Source organism: Bubalus kerabau, chromosome 3, assembly GCF_029407905.1.
Source record: "Bubalus kerabau isolate K-KA32 ecotype Philippines breed swamp buffalo chromosome 3, PCC_UOA_SB_1v2, whole genome shotgun sequence".
In the NCBI taxonomy this organism is placed as follows: domain Eukaryota; kingdom Metazoa; phylum Chordata; class Mammalia; order Artiodactyla; family Bovidae; genus Bubalus; species Bubalus kerabau.
In genome coordinates, this window is record NC_073626.1 from 36,535,049 (window position 1) to 36,553,188 (window position 18,140).

The following is an 18,140-nucleotide window of genomic DNA, read 5'->3' on the forward strand; positions in this document are numbered from 1 at the left end:
GGGTGTGTAGAATGGTCATCCAGGCCGGCTATAGGGGCCCCCGCAGCCCGCACACCTCACGCACCGCTTACAGGCACAGACTGTCCTCAGAGTTGTCCGCTCCCTGCTGGGGCTGTTCTCTGGGCAGCCAAGTTCTGGGGCAGGGTGTGTGTGTGTGTGTGTGCACATGCGCACGTGTGCAATGGTTTGTGTAGGAGATGCTGTGTATGTGTGTGAGTAGGCCTGTCTGGGTTGCTTCCCCCCACAGGGAACCTTACCAGCTTCCCTTTGGTTCCTGTAGGCTGTTCACCTCCTGCCCCGACCAGAGGCCCGGCACTGGGTAATGGGGAGTCCAGCCGGCCTGGAGCCCTCATTCCCAGCTCCACCTTGGCCCCGGGGCCTGAGAGTTTGGGCTGTTTGCTCAGGTTCACTGTGGGGCTCTGAAGGCCTGTGCCTGTCCCTTTAAGCATCTCTTTCCACCTCGCGGCTCCCTCTCCCACCTGTCGCATTTGAAACCCGCAAGTGATCAAGCCCCAGCAAGCTGCAAGTGAAGTGACCTTAATGTGCCCACCAATCTCCTGGGATGCCGTGTTAAAGTGCTAATGTAGAGTGTCTGACTCCATAGGTCTGGGCTGGGGCCTGAAAATCTGCATTTCTAACCAGCTCTCGGGGATGTGATGGCCTGTGGGTCATGCTTTCAGTGGTGAAGTCAGCCAGGTGGACACTGCTCCCCCTGCCAGGGAACTGACCTTCATGGGCCACCCCCTAGGTGCCAGGCACCTCACACATTCCAGCTCCTTTGATTCCCCTCACCTCCTCTGAAGGAGGTGGCATGACTGCCATCCTATTTTACAGATGGGGAAACTGAGCCTCCAAGAGGTTAAGTACCTGTTCTGGGTCACACAGCAGAAGAGTGTCACAAAGCCAGACGAGCTCTTGGTCTGTTGGGTCCACAGCATATGAGCATTTTACTGAACCCAGCCATCTTCCCGGGAGCAGACTCAGAAGGCAGAGATGTATCTGAGGGGATGCCAGAGGGGTTGGACCGCAGGGAGCAGCGTCCAGCCCTACCTGCCTAGCCCAGAGCCGTATGACTCCCTCCCTGCCTCCTCAGGCCCTTTCCAGGCTGAATCCCAGCCTGGGCACCCAGCATGCGGCCAGGCTCCGGGCACTCATGAGGCTCTGCAGGCGGAGGTTGGGTGTGCAGACCAGGGGCCCCAGCTCCACTGCCTACTGTCATGCAACCTTGGGCAAGCTGTCAGCCTCTTTGCCTCAGTTGCTCCCTCTGTGAAATGGGGAGTATATTACTGCATCCTCAGTGGTGTATAGTTTGAGGATGACATCAGTACCATGTATCAGCTTAGAACTGCACAAAGGAAGCAGGGCAAATAGTAATGAATGCCTGGTGGTTTGTTCCCAGACGCCACGGGCCACCTTCTGTGAATTTAACGCAGTTGTCAGGGCTCATAGGTGTCTTTCTTCCTTCCTTTGCCCCTCCTCTCTTCCAAAGTCTTCTTGTATTAGGCAAAGCCTGGATGCTTCAGTTTTAAAGATGTTGTCTTCGATGTCCTCAGAGGCAGATTAAATTCTGAAAGCAGAAGCCAAACAGTAGGAGTTCATTGCAGTGGATGGTGGGCAGGGAGGCTGGAGACCGGAGAGGTGGCTGCAGCCGCGAGGAAGCAGAGGAAGCCCCCAAGGGCAGGGGAAGGAGCCGGGCGCCCCTGGGGCGGAGAAGGCTGGGTTTGGAGCGAGGCCCCTGGTCTGGAGCCAGAGGCCGCTCCGCAGGCCAGCTGTGTGCTCCTCGCAGCGGCGGGCTGTGTCCTCTCACACTGGGGTCAGCGGGCCTGCCCTGCCCAAGAGGCCGGCACTGGGGCTGGGGAGCGGTTGCTGTCTCCTAAGGAGACAGACAAGTGAAGACTGGGTCCCCCGAGGCTGCTGCAGCTCTAGAGAGTTCCCGAGACAGCGCCCCAGACGGCTCTCCCTGTCCCCTGCCTGCAGGGCGGCTCGGCGGGCATCCAGCCCCGGACCATCTGTGTGGCCTGAGCCCTGCACCTGCCCGGAAAGAGCGGGAAGGGAGCCCACCACCAGACCCCCTGCCCCCTCACATGAGCAACCAGGGGTCCAACTGGGAGAGGTACCCCAAGGGGGCTCACACAGCTGAGCGGTGGGACAGGTAAACACAGCTTTTCAATCCTACTCGGCCCTTTGGGAACAGACTCATTCCAGAGGCTCCAAACTCTTGGGCCCCAAATCCATGATGGCACGCAGTGACCAACCAGGTGGAGTCTTGGGCCTCAGCTTCCCTGGTGGGGGCATTGATGACCTTACAGGCTGACCTACCACCCACAGAACTTAGCACGGGGAGGGGATTGGGTGGGCTTGGGGGGGGCGGGGCTTGAAGCCCTTGGAGACCCAGCCTTGACACCCCTGCTCTTCAGGCCCCGTTCCTGTCTGGGGCGCCACCTGTGGGCTGTCCTTCCCTCCCAGCCCCTCCCTCTGCACGCACACACACACCACTGCCGTCCAGTGTCAGGACTTCAGGCCATGCAATCGCATTTCTGTCCAGCCTGTTTGATATGATTTCCCCCTGAGGCCCTTGCGTGGCCCACATTAACTGCCTCAGGGAGATCCCGATGTATGGTCGGTCTCCTGAGCCCTGGGCCTGGATCCGTCTTGGCTGTGTAGCAGCAGAGAGCCTGTAGGTGGGCCGGGCCCGGCCTGTGTCCTGGGGCCTCTCGGGGCTGAGGCCTGGGTGTGCAGGCCTCGGGGCCCTCCATAGGATTCACTGAGGACAGCAAAGGGTGAGGGGTGAGGCAGGGCTGGGAGTTTACGGGGACAATAATCCATCTCCAGGCTTCTTCCCTCTGCACCCCTGGTTTCCTTCTGATACTGGAGCTGGTGGTGGCCATACACCTGCAGGAGAGAGCTGGGCTGGTCTGCCCGCTTCACCGCGTCCTTGTAGTGTGACCTTGCCCAGGGCCCGGAACCCCTCTGTGAGTCTTGGTTTTCTCATCTGCAGAAGCTGTTTGTCCTGGGAAGTGTCCATGGGGACGGGTGAGGTCTGATCTAGGTCATGTGCTCAGCACTCTGCCTGGTCTACGGAGGGGACTCGGGCTGTTTGCTGAATGAGTGAACAGGTGGTAAATGAGCACGTGATGGGTGGTTGGACGAGCAGCCTCCCAGGGCCCCGAGTCTCGTTCTGGGAAGTCTGCCGGCTGGGATGGGGCGGAGGTTCTGGGGAAGAAAGCTGATTTCTCTGGGAGCTTCCTTGTAGCTGGGGAGACTGGCGGTAACCAGGAAACAACCGGAGAACAAAACCATGTGAACCATAGGCAGGCTGTTCAAGGGGATGGGGTGGCCGGCATGGGCTGCAGGGGAGAAGGGGAAGATGGGGGTTTCGGCCCCCTCACCCTGCTCCAACCCAGGAGGGGGGCAGCTCCCCGCTGAGCGGCAGGGTGAGGGGTTCTGCACTGTGTGTGTCTGGGTGTGAGACAGACGGCAGAGTGTTTGTGCGTGTGGCCTGCCTGAATCTATGCAAGGGCAGACGCCTCCCAGGACTGTTCTGGTTTCTCCTCTCCCTGCTTCTTTCAGCCACGTGTCCCCCTGCCCACCCGAGGCCCCCATCCTTCAAAGCGCAGTGACAGTCCTCCTGGGGCCGGCCTCCTGCCAGGGACCAGCTGGTCCCTCGGGGACAAGACGGGCGCCTCTCTGGTCTGGGATTGCCTTTGAAGCTGCCCCCCTTGTCCTGCCCGGGGCCAACCAGGAGGCGCCAGCTCCCACCCTTTCCTGCGGGATGTGAGCCGGGATGTGGGGCTGATGGCCTGAGCCGTGGACCCTGGAGGCCACTCAGCGGCCCGGGAGCTCCGGTGTCTGCCCTTCACATCCCCTCTCCTTCCTCTCCAACCTCTCCACCTCCTGCCTGTGTTCAGTCAGTCAGTCAGTCAGTTCAGTCGCTCAGTCGTGTCCGACTCTTTGCGACCCCATGGACTGCAGCACACCAGGCCTCCCTGTCCATCACCAGCTCCCAGAGTTTACTCAAACTCGTGTCCATTGAGTCGGTGATGCCATCCAACCATCTCATCCTCTGTCATCCCCTTCTCCTCCTGCCTTCAATCTTTCCTAGCATCAGGGTCTTTTCAAATCAGTCAGTTCTTCACATCAGGTGGCCAAAGTATTGGAGTTTCAGCTTCAACATCAGTCTTTCTGATGAATATTCAGGACTGATCTCCTTTAGGATGGACTGGTTGGATCTCTTTGCTGTCCAAGGGACTCTCAAAAGTCTTCTCCAACACCAGAGTTCAAAAGCATCAGTTCTTCACCGCTCAGCTTTCTTTATAGTCCAACTTTCACATCCATACATGACCACTGGAAAAACCATAGCCTTGACCAGACGGACCTTTGTTGGCAAAATAATGTCCCTGCTTTTTAATATGCTGTCTAGGTTGCTCAGGTTGTCTAAAGCCCCTGGGACTTCCCCGGTGGTCGAGTGGTTAAGACTCCACACTTCCAGTGCAGGGCATGCGGGTTCGATCTCTGGGTGGGGAACTAGGATCCTGCATGTCACATGGTATGGCCCCCTCCCCAAAAAAACAACAAGCCCCTGACTGTGCTCTCCCTGCCCCCAGCCCTGCAGTGTCCTGCGGGTCACACCTACCAGAGCAAGTGTGACTCCCAGTTGCTTTCTTTCAATGTTGGAGGCAGCCAGAGGGCTCACTGTTGCTTTTCATGACTCCCAAGGGAGCTTGGGCCAGCTAAGATGATAACAAGCCACCCACCCAAGTGTCTCCAGCACAGGCACTACTCTGCCTGCTCTTGATCTCTTTAGAACCCAGGGAGGTAGGCTTCCTTGCTTCCCACCCGCCTCTCCCATAGCACTGCAGTGAATTACGTATCATAGACAAACTTTGGAAAGAAAATCTTTTAAAACCCAAGGCTTCTGGGCAGGAAACAAAGAGGGTGTCTGGGAAAAGCTGGCCAAAGCCTTGCTTCTTCTGGCCAGTCTGTAACGAGAGATAGAAGCTAGGTGACCACTAGCCAGGGCTCCCCCTACCTGGGGCCCTGATAGGTAAATGGATGGAGGAATGGAGGGGACCCTTTCCTCAAAAGAAAATAAATAACAGAAAGAGGAGACTGGCCCAGGGATGCCCCCGGTGGGCATGGATGAAGCGATGGTTAACAGTGACCCAGTGGTGACATCACCCCCCCGTGCCCATGATTTCACACTTGCAGAGGCCTCCACGCAGCATCCCAGCTTAGGTCACAGCAGCTCTGTGGGAGATGTTCCCCAGCTGGTAAGTCCCACTTGGCTGATGGAAAGACTGAGGCTAGGCTCGGACCCTGAGTCAGGCCCACGTCTGGAATTCATCCCCAGACATCCTGCTGCCACTTCCCCACATCATCTTATAGGCAGGTATGCTGGCTCCTGGGGACCGATCTTATGACACCTCCCTACCCTTAGCTCTCTTTGGGTGCCACCCAGGTGATGCCCCCCCAGGCCCCCTGGGGACCTGTGACCGCCTTGATAATTAGGAACAGCCTTGTCCTAAGGCGTGGGGGTTCTGTGGACACTCTTGTCCATTTCCTAGTTCATCAGCCCTTCCTTTGCCAGGCCCTCTGCCAGAAGGGGCTCCGAGAAGTTAAAACAACCCCCAGTCCTGGAATCTTCCCCTCTCTTCCCTTCCCAAGGCTGAAAGGTTACCCAGGAGGTTGTGGGGTCCATCCCCCTGCCTCCGGGAGCCTCAGCACCTGTTCAGGAGGCCTTCCTTTAGTGATTGGTTTGATTTCCCCTCCGTCTCAGCTGGGCAGCTCCCACACAGCTGGTGGTTTGTAACAGACTGGATCAGAAGAAAACTTCTTCCGACCGCAGAGGCGTAGAATGCAATAAATGGCTTAACCAGGCACCCTGGCCTCTGAGCTGGGTCCACACTTTGTTGTTTCAGCCGCCAGACATAATGTTTTTTCCTAGGAATACAGGAAATTATCTCTGCCCTTTGAGGAAGGGCAGAATTTTTTTCTGCTTGTGTTTGAGGATTCCAGACCATTCCCTTGTCCCAGGACCCTCTGGCCCCTGAGCTAGATGAAAGAGATCAGCTACTGAAACCCTTTAATTGGAGGGGGGCTTCTTCAGTGGGAATCCCTAAAATAAAATGTGACCACCTTGCCCCAAGTGCCGGACCAGGGCCAAACTCTAAGCCCCAGGATTAGGGTGGTGGAGTCAGACTGCCAGCATCCAGCCTAGCCGCTCATTAGCTCTGCGACCTTTGGCAGGTGACAAACTCTCTGTACAAAATTCTTCATCTATAAAGGGGGGTGGGGCGGGGAGGATAGTACTGGTACTCATATCATAAAGTGATTGTGATAATTATTAATAAATAAGATGTATTTAAGCATACCTGGTGCATAAACAGGTCCATACCTGGTCCATAAGCATTAGTTTATTCTTCCTCATTAGAAAGATATACATGTTCATTACAGAAAAAGAACATTCCAAAAGGTAAAAAGAAAGAAAAAATTGTTCATGATTTCATCATCCAAAGAAGTCAGTGATATTTTAGTTTATTTCCTCCCAAGAGGTTTTTTCACACATATTTTACACAATGATGATCAGATTTTATATATAACTTTGCATACTACTTTTTGTCACTTGACATATCCGTGTGTTACTTATTATAAACACAACATTCCACGAGGAGGAACGCAACCTTTTTTTTTTTTTGGACCCTGTGTCTGGTGGGATGTTAGTTCCCCAACCAGGGATTGAACGTGGGAACCTGGGTCCTCAGCAGTGAAAGTGCAGAGTCCTAACCAGTGGGACCCCCAGAGAATTCCAGAACGCAACATAATTTAACCATCCTATTGCTGGACATTGAGATTATTTTTTATTTTTCTCTATAGAATGTGATGGACATCTTTATGCATAAAAGCCTTTTTTGTATTTGAGACTTCTTCCTCGAGCTAGTGGATATTTTTAAAGGCTTTGATATTTTTAAAGGCTTTGATACCAAGCTACCCTTGGGCGGTGGTGTTGAAGCTGCCTGGTACCAAAGGCATTTTAAAGTCATAGCCACACTTGGGTGGGGGAGGGGAAGGGTAATTTGTTCAACTCTTCTTTTACATTCTTTAAGGTCTGCCCTCATTCTTCTGTAAAATTTTAATGAAAGTACGACACACTTAGAGAAAAGTGTGCAAATTGTTGAGTGAGCATCTGGATGCATTTTCATAAACTCGATACTCCCATGTCACCAATACCCGCATCAAATTACAGAACATTCCTAGTCCTCCCAGCCCCCACCCCAAGCTGTCCTGTGTCACCTCCCCTTCACTGCCCCCAAGGGTAACCAGGATCCTGAATTCTAACATAAAAGATTTGTTTTACCCGTTTCTAAACCGTGTGTATATCAATCACTCTGTACGCCCGTTTGGCTTCTTTTGCTCACCGTTAACGTCTGTGAGAGTCATCTGAGTTGTGTTTAGCAATAGTTGGTTCATTCCCATCGCTAAGCAGCATTCCAGGGCATGGAGATATCACCTCTTTATCCATCTTCCTGTTGATGGACATTTGAGTGGTGTCCAGTTTTGGCCACTATCTATAGCGCTGCTGTGAACATTCTAGTCCGTGTCCTCTGGTGCCCACAGGGATGCTTTTCTGCTGGGCAGACACTTAAGAATGGAGTTGCTGGCTCTTGAGGCTCTATGTGTTTTCTGCTTCCTGCTCGTATTTTTTAAAAGATCACCTGGAAGGAAGAAAAGTCGCCAAGGCAGTTCAGGCCCCGCACGCAATTGAAGGGACGCGCCTCAGCTCAGGGCTGTTTGGGGGGCCCTCCATGAAGATCACATCCCCTCCAAAGGCTGGCGTCTGGGGCTGTAGGGGAACCTGAGTTGGGCCCTGGGTGCTGGCATGTGGCTTCTGACCCTGACCTGTGCTTCCAGAGGCCACTTAGTGTCTCCACCCAGCGTCCTTGGCTGGCCTAATAACCACTGCACTGAGCAAGGCAGGGCTTGGGCCAGATTCCAGGTGGACCTGGGGGATCCCACCTTTGGACATGACTGGGAGCCAGTTGGGCCCCTCACAAACCTCTAGAAAATGCCTTACTTCCGTTCCCCTTGTTTTTAAAGAACAACAGAGACTTCCTTGGTGGTCCACTGGTTAGGAATCTGTGCTTCCGTGGCTAAGAGTGCGAGTTTGACCCCTGGTCAGGGAATTGGGATCCTGCATGCCTCATGGTGCGACCACACACACACACACACGCACACACACACAAGAATTGTACGAATAGCATGTCTTCATAATCCTAAGAGTTAACTGCTTCGAAAGTGGGATGAGAAACTCTAAGAACCCTTCTTTGCCCCTCCCAGCCCACCGCTCTTTCCCAGAAGTAGCCACAGTGAACAGTTTGAATGTCGGGGGCCCAGATGAGTGCATAACGAGCGGCGGCTGTGAATCAGGCCGCCTGGCTCAAATCGCCATCTTGCTACTTATCAGATATGTGACTTTGGACCAATGACTTCACCTTTCTGCACCTCAGTTTCTCCCTGGAAATTGAGGGCAATACTAGCAGTCACTGGCTCGGGTTGTTGTGAAGAACAGATGAGTTAATATTTGAAAACCATCTAGCGCAGCCCTGACCATTGGTAAGCATTCAGGAAGCATCCTGATTCTTCCAGTCTTTGCACATTTATTTATTTCCTGCCTCAGCGGGCTCTGGCTGTACATTTTATCCTGCAGTTTGATTTGTCCACTCAATGCTGTGTCTCTGAGATCTTCTTCCTGATACCTGAGACCTTCCTGTCCTGGGACCCTCTTTCTACTTGCCTTTCCTCCCTGATTTCTCCCCATCTTTCCCCTCCCTCTGTCCGCATCTTTCCTTGGGAAAGGTTCTGACCAGCTGTTCATACTAAGGTGTAAATGACTGACAAGGGAGGCCCCCACACAGGCTGGTGTGAAACCAGCTCTGGCCCCTGACCAGAGAAGGGCACTGCTTCAGAGAGGAGGCAGGATCTACCCATTATCGAACGCCTAAGGGCTGTTAGCCTGAAGAAGGCAATGGCAACCCACTCTGGTATTCTTGCCTGGAGAATCCCATGGACGGAGGAGCCCATCTTGGTCACAACTAAACTAGAACCCAGACTCAGCTTAGAGGCAGGCTCCCAGTGTTACTGAGTTATGCATGGTGGACCCTTTCCAGGCCTGGCAGGTCTGAGGTCAGATGTTGGGGAGGGTCTGGGACGTTTTGGATTTCCCATGTCCCTCCTCTCAGCCCCTCCTGACCACACTGGGCACGGGGGAGGCTGTGCGTGGCCCTCAGGCGCTGCGTGAGCACATGTGCTTTGGGGCTTGGTGGGGAGGGGAGCCTCGAGGCAAGGAGAGCCACTACCATCTGCCCCCTCTCCGGGACCACCCCGTCTGCCCTTGGATCCCCTCACCCCTCAAGCCCCACCCTAAACTCCACACGCATCCCACCGAGCCACACCACACCCGGAGCAACCCAGGTGGAGAGGTGGGGTGGGCAGAGGATGGGGCTGCGACTCAGTGGGTGGCAGCAACTCTGTGGGGGGTGACAGCTTTGGCAATGGGGGTGCAGGTGGGAGAGCCACCCTCTGTTAGAGGACAGGGGACAGGCTAAGGTGTCTGACACCCTCTGAAACACAGTTACCTCGCGGTTTGCAATTCAGCATCCTCTCCCCAAGGCTCTCCTAGACCCCACGTGGGATTCCTGCATCCATTTTACAAATGAGCAAACTGAGGCTGGCACAGCCAGTGAGAGGCTTAGCCGGGGCCCGAGCCCAGGTTCTCGCCCAGCCCTTTGTCAAAGAAACAAGGGGCTCGTTCTCCCCGAGTCCCCCCGGGGCCGGCTGGCACTGCCAGGCCCAGTGTCTGCATCGCCTCGCCGCCCGCTTGGGCCAACTGAAGTCAGATTGTTCCTGCTCACTGCTTGTGTGAGGAGGCAGGGGGTGCAGCTGTGAGGGCAGTGGGCCGGGGTCAGAGCCCTGAGGTTTGCAAGGCTGCAGTTGGGGAGGAGGGCCAAAGACAGGCCACCCCTCTGTGGGAGCACAGGACGGCTGTGTCCCTGCCACAGGACAGAGGAGGGCAGGGAAGGGGGGTGTCTGCCCCTTTCTCCATGGCGACTGTCCTGTTGGGAGCCAGCCAGAGACCCCTGGGGCTGAAGCAGCCTCTTCAGGAATTCCTAGCCTAAGGGGGCAGGAAGCGAGGAAGGGAGATGAGGTAATGGCCACTGACTACTCAGCCCTCAAGGTGGACGGAGCCGCTCCACTTTATAGGGCAGGCTGCAGGGTGGTTAGAGGGAGCCCTGGCCTGGGGTCAGGTGGCTGGGGCTCCATTCCTGGCCCTGGATCAACCAGACGTGCAACCTGGGACAAACGCCTTCCCAGCTCTACACGGAGACATGACGGTCTGCAGAACCCCCACCCCCGCCCACGACGGGCCGGGGAGCCAGACTGGCATTGCGTCCCGGCTCTATTCCCGCTGCAGCATACTTAACCTCCCTGTGCCACTGTCTCTCCTTATCTGTAGGAGGAGAATAATAACCAAAGCTACCAGAGGGGGCTGTTTGAGGTGAAAGTGTCTGGAACCCTGCCCAGCACACAGTGAATGCTCAAATAGGACGCAGATTATTATTAGTTCCACGATCTGGTGATTTGCACTGAATATCTGCCAATGTGTGTTCAGTCACTCAGTTGTCTCTGACTCTTTGCGGCCCCATGGGCTGCAGCCCGCCAGGCTCCTCTGCCTAAGGAATTTTCCAGGCAAGAATACCGGAGTGGGTTGCCATTTCCTTCTCCAGGGAATCTTCCCAACACAGGGATTGAACCCATGTCTCCTGCATTAGCAGGTGGGTTCTTTACCACTAGCACCACCCAGGAAGCTCGTATTTACCAGTACCTTCCTCTAGTGCCAACATAGTCTGATGTCTGGCACTCGGCAGAACATGTCAGCCTGTACTGCTTTCCTTTGTCACCCCCCAGATGTATGGGTCTCATTCTTAGGATGTTGGTGTGCAGCCCTGGCCTCTGGTCTACACTGCGGCTGACCTGCCAGTCCTGTGCTGATCCACCACTTACCTACTCAGTTTACCAAGTGCCCTCACTGCACCCAGGGAGGATGAGGTGCCCTGAAGCGACCCTCTCTGTGCGGGGTTAGTGACCCAGGGACTTGCCTTTCTTACTTACTGGACTGTAGATGCCACGAGCTCAGGGCCTACAGCTGGCTCAGTGCTGGATGGCCAGTTCTGGTTCATAAATAGTAAACATTCCCTGTATACATTTGTAGAGGCCTGAGGCACAGCAGTGAACAAGACAGACAAAATGCCTGCCCTGGGGGGAGTTTGCATTCCTGCTGAGAGAGAGATAGAGGATGAATTGAAATAACTGAGCAAAAATGCATAATATTTAAGATGGTGATAAGTGACAGGGAGAAACATAAAACAGGGAAGGGGCATAGAGTTGGGGGTTGGGGTGCTGGTTTTGCAATCTTAAACAGGGTAGGAGGTGACACACTTGAGCAGTGGGGGTGAAGGAGTGGGCCATGGTGGTGTCCGGGGGATGGGCAGCCCGGGCAGCGGGAAGTGCAGGTGCAAAGGCCCTGAGGCAGGAAACATGCCTGGTGTGTTTGAGGCATTAGGTGTGGCTGGAACAGGTGGAACAGGGAGGAGAGTAGGAGGTGATGGGGTCACAAGAGACCATCAGGTGGGGACAGATCAGAGAGGGCTTTTTATGGGAAGGACTTCAGCTTTTACACGGAAAGAAATGGGAACCATGGAGAGGTCTGCACCGAAAGAGAGACAGTCTCTAACTTAGGTTGTAACAGGATCCCTCTAATTATCGAGTTGCAAGTAGAATGTTGTGGGGCCAGCTGGAGGTTAGGAGGCGCCATCAGGAAGCCGGGTAAGGCATGGCAGAGGCTTGGCCCTCCCTGGGGGCAGCGAGGCGGTAGCAGAGGAGGATGTATTTGGGGTCATATCTGGCAGGCTTACCAGGTGGCATGAGAGAGAGAAAGGGGTCAAGACTAACTCCAAGTTTGGGGCGCTGACCTACTAGAACAAATGAAGGGAGCATGAACGAATCTCTGGCCCAAGAAACCAGCAGACTTGGATTTAAGTCTCGGCTTTGCCATCCACTTACTCAGTGACCTTGAGCAAATCTCCCGCGCCCTCCCTTCTCCCGTGAAATGCGGTCACCTTTGTCCTGGTCTCTTCCCCAAGAGTCCATGCACTTTGTTTTGCTTATTTTTGCTGTTGTTTTGTGTTTGTGTTTGGCTGCACCATGTGGGTTGCAGGATCTTAGTTCCCAGACCAGGGATTGAACCCGGGACCCCTGTGGTGGAAGCATGGAGTCCTAAGCACTGGACTACCAGGGAAGTCACAGGAGACATTAGAGACGTGGGTTCAATCCCTGGGTCAGAAAGATCCCCTGGAGGAGGGCATGGCAACCCACTCCAGTATTCTTGCCTGGAGAATCCCCATGGACAGAGGAGCCTGGTGGGGTACAGACCATGGGATCGTCACAGAGTCAGACATGACTGAAGCGACTGAACACAGTTCCCAGACCAGGGATTGAACCCGGGCCCCTGCAGTAGAAGCTTGGAGTCCTCACCACTGGACCGCCAGGGAAGTCCTGAGACCCCGTGCAAGTTGCAGGGCCCCCTGCCTCACTGCCCTGCCCTCTCCTGTCCCCAGGGAGCCGGCAGCCGCCATGGCGTCGCGAATCGGGCTCCGCATGCAGCTCATGCGGGAGCAGGCGCAGCAGGAGGAGCAGCGGGAGCGCATGCAGCAGCAGGCCGTCATGCATTACATGCAGCAGCAGCAGCAGCAGCAGCAGCTGGGGGGGCCGCCCACTCCAGCCATCAACACCCCCATCCACTTCCAATCTCCGCCACCAGTGCCCGGGGAGGTGCTGAAGGTGAGGCCTGGGGCTCGGGCCGTCCCCCTCCACCCCCTGCCCTGGTCCCTCGGAGCTCCGGCCTGAAACCTTTTGCCTCCTCCGCCTTTTCCCAGGTGCAGTCCTACCTGGAGAACCCCACCTCCTACCACCTGCAGCAGTCCCGGGACCAGAAGGTGCGGGAGTACTTGTCTGAGACCTACGGGAACAAGTTTGCTGCTCACATCAGCCCCGCCCAGGGCTCCCCAAAGCCCCTGCCAGCCGCCTCCCCAGGCGTGCGGCCCGCACACGTGTTGTCGTCCTCAGCCGGCAACAGTGCTCCCAACAGCCCCATGGCCATGCTGCACATCGGCTCCAACCCCGAGCGGGAGGTGAGTGAGGAGCTGGCCCGTGCCTGCCACCAGTGGAGCTGGGGCCCCGTGCTGTGCTCCTGCCGCTCCTAGTCTAATGGCAGAGGCAAGGCACTGCCCTCAGGGAGCCCCGGTCTGAGGGGAGACACAGCCCTGCCCTCGGGGAACCCCATTCTCCCAGGAGAAACATCATCCCTAGTTCGGAAAGCTCTGCTAGGAAGAAACAAGAGATTCATACCAGAATGCCCAGCACACCTGCAAAGCCATGTCCTGACAGAGGGTATAAAGCAATCTCCCCAGGCAACTTGGCTCCTTAGGAAGAGCCCTAACCTGGGCCTTGGGGCCTGGGGAACCCGGACAGCTCTGGTCTCTCTGGGCCTGTTCCCTTATCCCCAGATGAGCGGGTGGGGTGAGGTGGGCTCCAAGGTCCCTGAGGTCCGTGGCTGTCCAGTACCCCTTTCCCTCTGCCTTTTTCCAAGTGCCTTCTCCCACAAAGGGACTGTTTTGTTTTTTTTTTCTGTTTCAGTTTGATGTCATTGACAACATTATGTGTCTGGACGATGTCCTGGGCTTCATCAATCCTGAAACTCAGATGCCCAACACGGTACTGCTGGCCAGGGCAGGGCGGGTATGTTAGGGGGAGGGGCAGAGGCCCCCCAAGAGCCGTGACCCAGAAGAGAACTAGAGACAGGGTCCTCACCTGGGCGGAGATGGTGTCTTGCTGCAGAGATGAGAGTCGCCTCCATCCAACCATGTGACGAGGGCCCGGGCCCGGGAGAATTGTGCATCCAGAGACATGTCCCTTAGCCTGTGTGCGTGCTGGGGCTTCAGCGGGGAGGGGTGTCTGGGGAGGGCTGCCCGAGTTGGGATGGGGCGGGTGGGGGGCACTGGTGCTGAGGGGAGCAGTGTGGCTCCAGGAAGGCCTGGAGCAGATGAGTTCCTTTGGGATATGGGGCTCTTCTCCTCTACCTGGTAAACAATCCGCCTGCAATGCGGGAGACCTGGGTTCGATTCCTGGGTTGGGAAGATCCCCTGGAGAAGGGAATGGCGACCCAGTCCAGTATTCTTGCCTGGAGAATCCCATGGACAGAGGAACCTGGTGGGCTACAGTCCATGGGTTCCCAAAGAGTCGGACACGACTGAGCCACTCACACACATGCACACGCCTCTACTAATCCCGGGGCCCAGCTGAGCACAGGCTTGTGCCCCTCCCTCTGAGGGGGAAGCGCTATCTGGCCTGCTGGTCCCCTGCCTCCAGCAGCCTCTTAGCAGCATTCATGGTCCAGGCTCTCCCTACAGGTTCCTGGGTGGGTGGGAAGGGGCCAGGCTTAGAATCTAGATGCCTATCTTCAGCTGTGACCCTGGGAAGTCCCTTAACTGTTCTGAACCCCTAGGGATGGTGCCTTCTACCCAGAGGATGGTGGGCAAATTAGATAAGGCAAGACATGGGGGCGAGTTCTGTGCAACGGGGGACAGGTATTTACATTGAGCAGCTGAAACTGGGGCATCTTCTCCCCTTTTCTTGGAGCTCCATGAGCCTTCGCTGCTCACTCCTGCCCTTGGGGCCCCAGCCCTTGACGCTGTGGGAGGTCAGGGAGTCAGTTCTCCAGGACCGCCACCCTGGTGCCAATGTGGCTCAGCAGGATGGGAAGCCTGCTGCTGCCAGCAGGGCCGTGGAGGGCTGGAGAGGGGAGAGGGCAGGGCACAGCGGCTGGCCCTGTCGGTGGTTCCCCCTGTACCCTGCAGGGTTCTGGGCCTGTGATTTTGCTTTTCGTGAATGTGTGGTGGGAGATCTTTCCAGAGCTCAGATATTTTCCTGTGGGGTGGGGCCCCCATTTAACCCCTCAATGGCTGCCTTTCACCAAGCGCCAGAGTCTCTGCAAGTGGAACCTGCCCTCCCAGGTCCCCCAGCATCGCCTGCATCACGCTCTGCGCTCTGGCAGCTACTTCCGGTCTGCTTCTCTGCTCAGCCACCCCCTGCCTCTAGTGCCCTTCCTCACCATGCCCTCTGGAAACCTTCTAGAAACTCCAGATTAGGTGCCCCTCCCCCGGGCTTCTACAGGCCCTATCTCCCCTCCCGCCGCTGCTTCTGGCAGCACTAGGTGGCTGCTCGCTGAGGGCAGGGGCTGCCTCTTCAGCTCTGGACTCTGCCCGGACTCTGACCCCAGCGCGGCCTCCCCAGCTGTTCCCGGGGAATCGCTGTTCCTGGGGCAATGGGCCCTGGGGAGAGGCCCCTACGGAACGGGGCCGCTCACTGAGTCTTCTTCCCGCCTCTTCCTGCAGCTGCCTCTGTCCAGCAGTCACCTGAATGTGTACAGTGGAGACCCCCAGGTCACCGCCTCCCTGGTGGGCGTCACCAGCAGCTCCTGCCCAGCCGACCTGACGCAGAAGCGTGAGCTCACAGGTACCGCCCCGCTGTCTCCCGGAGCGCCCCCCATCCCGGCTGTGTCTCCCCAGCGCCTCCCCTCCCAGCTCTCCTCTTTTGTTTTCCAGATGCTGAGAGCCGGGCCCTGGCCAAGGAGCGGCAGAAGAAAGACAATCACAACCTCAGTGAGTCTCCCCTGCCTCTCTTCCTCCTCTCACCTGGGCTGGCTCCAAAGCTACCCTCTGACCTGCAGCTTCTAGGAAGGATTCCTTACAGGAGGCTATAAAATCCTGGCATTGGCATGACTGGATTCAGCCTCTTTCCACCAGTCCTTGCTAGAAGGCGGGGGAGAGGTGCTCCAGGGAAGAGATATTCATAAAATTCCCAGAACTTCAGAGGGAATGAGTTTATCAGATTGTTTTCTTTAGGGCGTGGAGCCTTCTGAGCAGTGGAGGGAGGCCTCTCCAGACAGCTTTGTCTGCTACAGTCTTCCCCTCCTTAATCATGTCTGGCCTGCCCCCAACCCCCTTAACCCCACAGCCACCCCGTTTGGTGGTGGTGGTGGTTATTCAGTTGCTCAGTCGTGTCCGACTCTTTGAGACCCCACAGGCTGCAGCGTGCCAGGCTTCCCTGTCCTTCACCATCACCCAGAGCTTGCTCAAACTCATGTCCATTGAGTCAGAGATGCCATCCAAACATCTTGTCCTCTGCCATCCCCTTCTCCTTCTGCCCTCAGTCTTTCCCAGGGTCTTTGCAATGAGTTGGCTCTTCGCCCATGTAGTTGGTCACCAGTTCCTTCCCAGAAGGACTAAGGCGTCCCTCCTTGGGCTGGACCCTTCTTCCCAGGTAGGGTCCTCATCTCCCTAATTGTTTCCCCCGATATTTGTTACTTCTAGTTGAAAGGCGACGGAGGTTCAACATCAATGACCGCATCAAGGAGCTGGGCATGCTGATCCCCAAGGCCAATGATTTGTGAGTGGATTTCCTGGAGGAAGGGGAGGGGAGGGCAGCAGCTCACAGGTATTATCTGCTGGTTGCCAGGGGGAAGGGATGGGAAGAGAATCCCCTTTAGCTTCTTTAAGATCTTATCATCTGTTGGGGAAAGAAGAACCTTCCATCCCCCAACTAAGAAAGGCTCAAGACAGGAAGGAGGAGTCCAGGTCCCAGAAGTAAGGGTAGGGTCAGGGGGTGCTTCCTGGAGGAGGAGTCATGCTAGGAAAGTTTGCTGAGGCACCAGACTGGTGCAGAGGTGGTCTGGGATCAGGAGTCGTGAGGGTGGAGAACAGGTGTGGGTTTTGGTGGCAGGAATGGGAGGCCTGGGGAAGGAGGCTGCTCCGAATTGCCTGGTTCCTGGGATTGCAATGCAGGAGACCTGAGTTTCCTCCCTGGGTCGGGAAGATCACCTGGAGAAGGGAACAACTACCCACTCCAGTGTTCTTGTCTGGGAAATCCCATGGACAGAGATGCCTGGTGGGCTATAGTCCAACGGGCTCGCGAAGAGTCGGACACAACCGAGCGACTAAGCCTTTCTCTTGGGATGAACGAGGTGGGTGGCGGCACCACAGTCACTTGCTCATTTGCAGATGGACATTGGCCTCCTCCATAAATAGGGGTTGGTCAGCTCTGGGGTTTGGGGCAAAGTTGGGATAGGCGACATCAACTCTGAAGCCACAGCAGGGTTTTACGCCCACCCACGAAGCTCCTGGCCGGTCCTAGCCCCCTCCTCTGAGCATGAGCCTCTGATTCTGCCTGGCCTGCAGGGACGTGCGCTGGAACAAGGGCACCATCCTCAAGGCCTCTGTTGACTACATCCGGAGGATGCAGAAGGACCTGCAGAAGTCCCGGGAGCTGGAGAACCATTCTCGGCGCCTGGAGATGACCAACAAGCAGCTCTGGCTCCGTATCCAGGTCTGGGTCTTGAACCTGGTCCTCTTGGGTGGCTCTGACTCCTGACCCCTGGCCTGAGTCCTGAGCCCTGTAAGGGGCGGTGCTTACACTTCTGCAGTTGGAGATGGAGGGATGATCCCCATGGGGAAGGAAGACTTATCAGTCAGGATGTTATCGTTGGGTAACAGAGAGTGCCCGCCAAGTGAGCAAGAGAAAGAACAAAGGCTTGGGAAAGTCCATGCTACCACCTAGAGCCACCTAGTCCTGGCTCTGTTGTTGAAGCCCTTTTGTCCTCTTTGGGCCTGACACTGGTCGCCTATATAAAGGGCGATTGGCCTGCAGCTTCAAAGATTTTCTATTTCTTATGGTAGATAATACAATTCACATTGCAATCCAGCCCACATAGTCAGCTCAAAGTGAAAAAAAATCAAAGTTTCATGAAAGAACCCTCATCCTTAATAGATGCAATGCATTCTGATAATTTCTAGTCTGGTCTAGTCTAGGCAAGTCTATTTCAATTAAAAGAAAAAATAGAAAGAGAGCTGGTCAAGGCTCAACTGTAGTGGTTTCCCAACCCACTAATGAGTTGTGACTTGTAGCTGGAAAACACGTTGGTGAAGACTCTAGAGCTGCCCTGCGCTTGCTCCCAGCTGAGATATTTTGTG

The 18,140-nt window shown here is 55.8% G+C and overlaps 1 protein-coding gene across 3 annotated transcripts in view; it reads left to right on the top strand.

Moving 5' to 3' along the window:
* The window catches only part of TFEB (transcription factor EB), a 48,826-nt gene that overhangs the window by 28,955 nt on the left and 1,731 nt on the right, over positions 1–18,140 (top strand). For all 3 annotated transcript variants that reach the window (XM_055571433.1, XM_055571434.1, XM_055571432.1), the window contains exons 2-8: positions 12,672–12,894; positions 12,990–13,244; positions 13,750–13,827; positions 15,507–15,627; positions 15,717–15,773; positions 16,485–16,560; positions 17,349–17,496. In XM_055571433.1, the coding sequence (XP_055427408.1) occupies positions 12,688–12,894; positions 12,990–13,244; positions 13,750–13,827; positions 15,507–15,627; positions 15,717–15,773; positions 16,485–16,560; positions 17,349–17,496 (942 nt within the window). In that variant the 5' untranslated portion in view covers positions 12,672–12,687. The remainder of the gene's footprint in view (positions 1–12,671; positions 12,895–12,989; positions 13,245–13,749; positions 13,828–15,506; positions 15,628–15,716; positions 15,774–16,484; positions 16,561–17,348; positions 17,497–18,140) is intronic.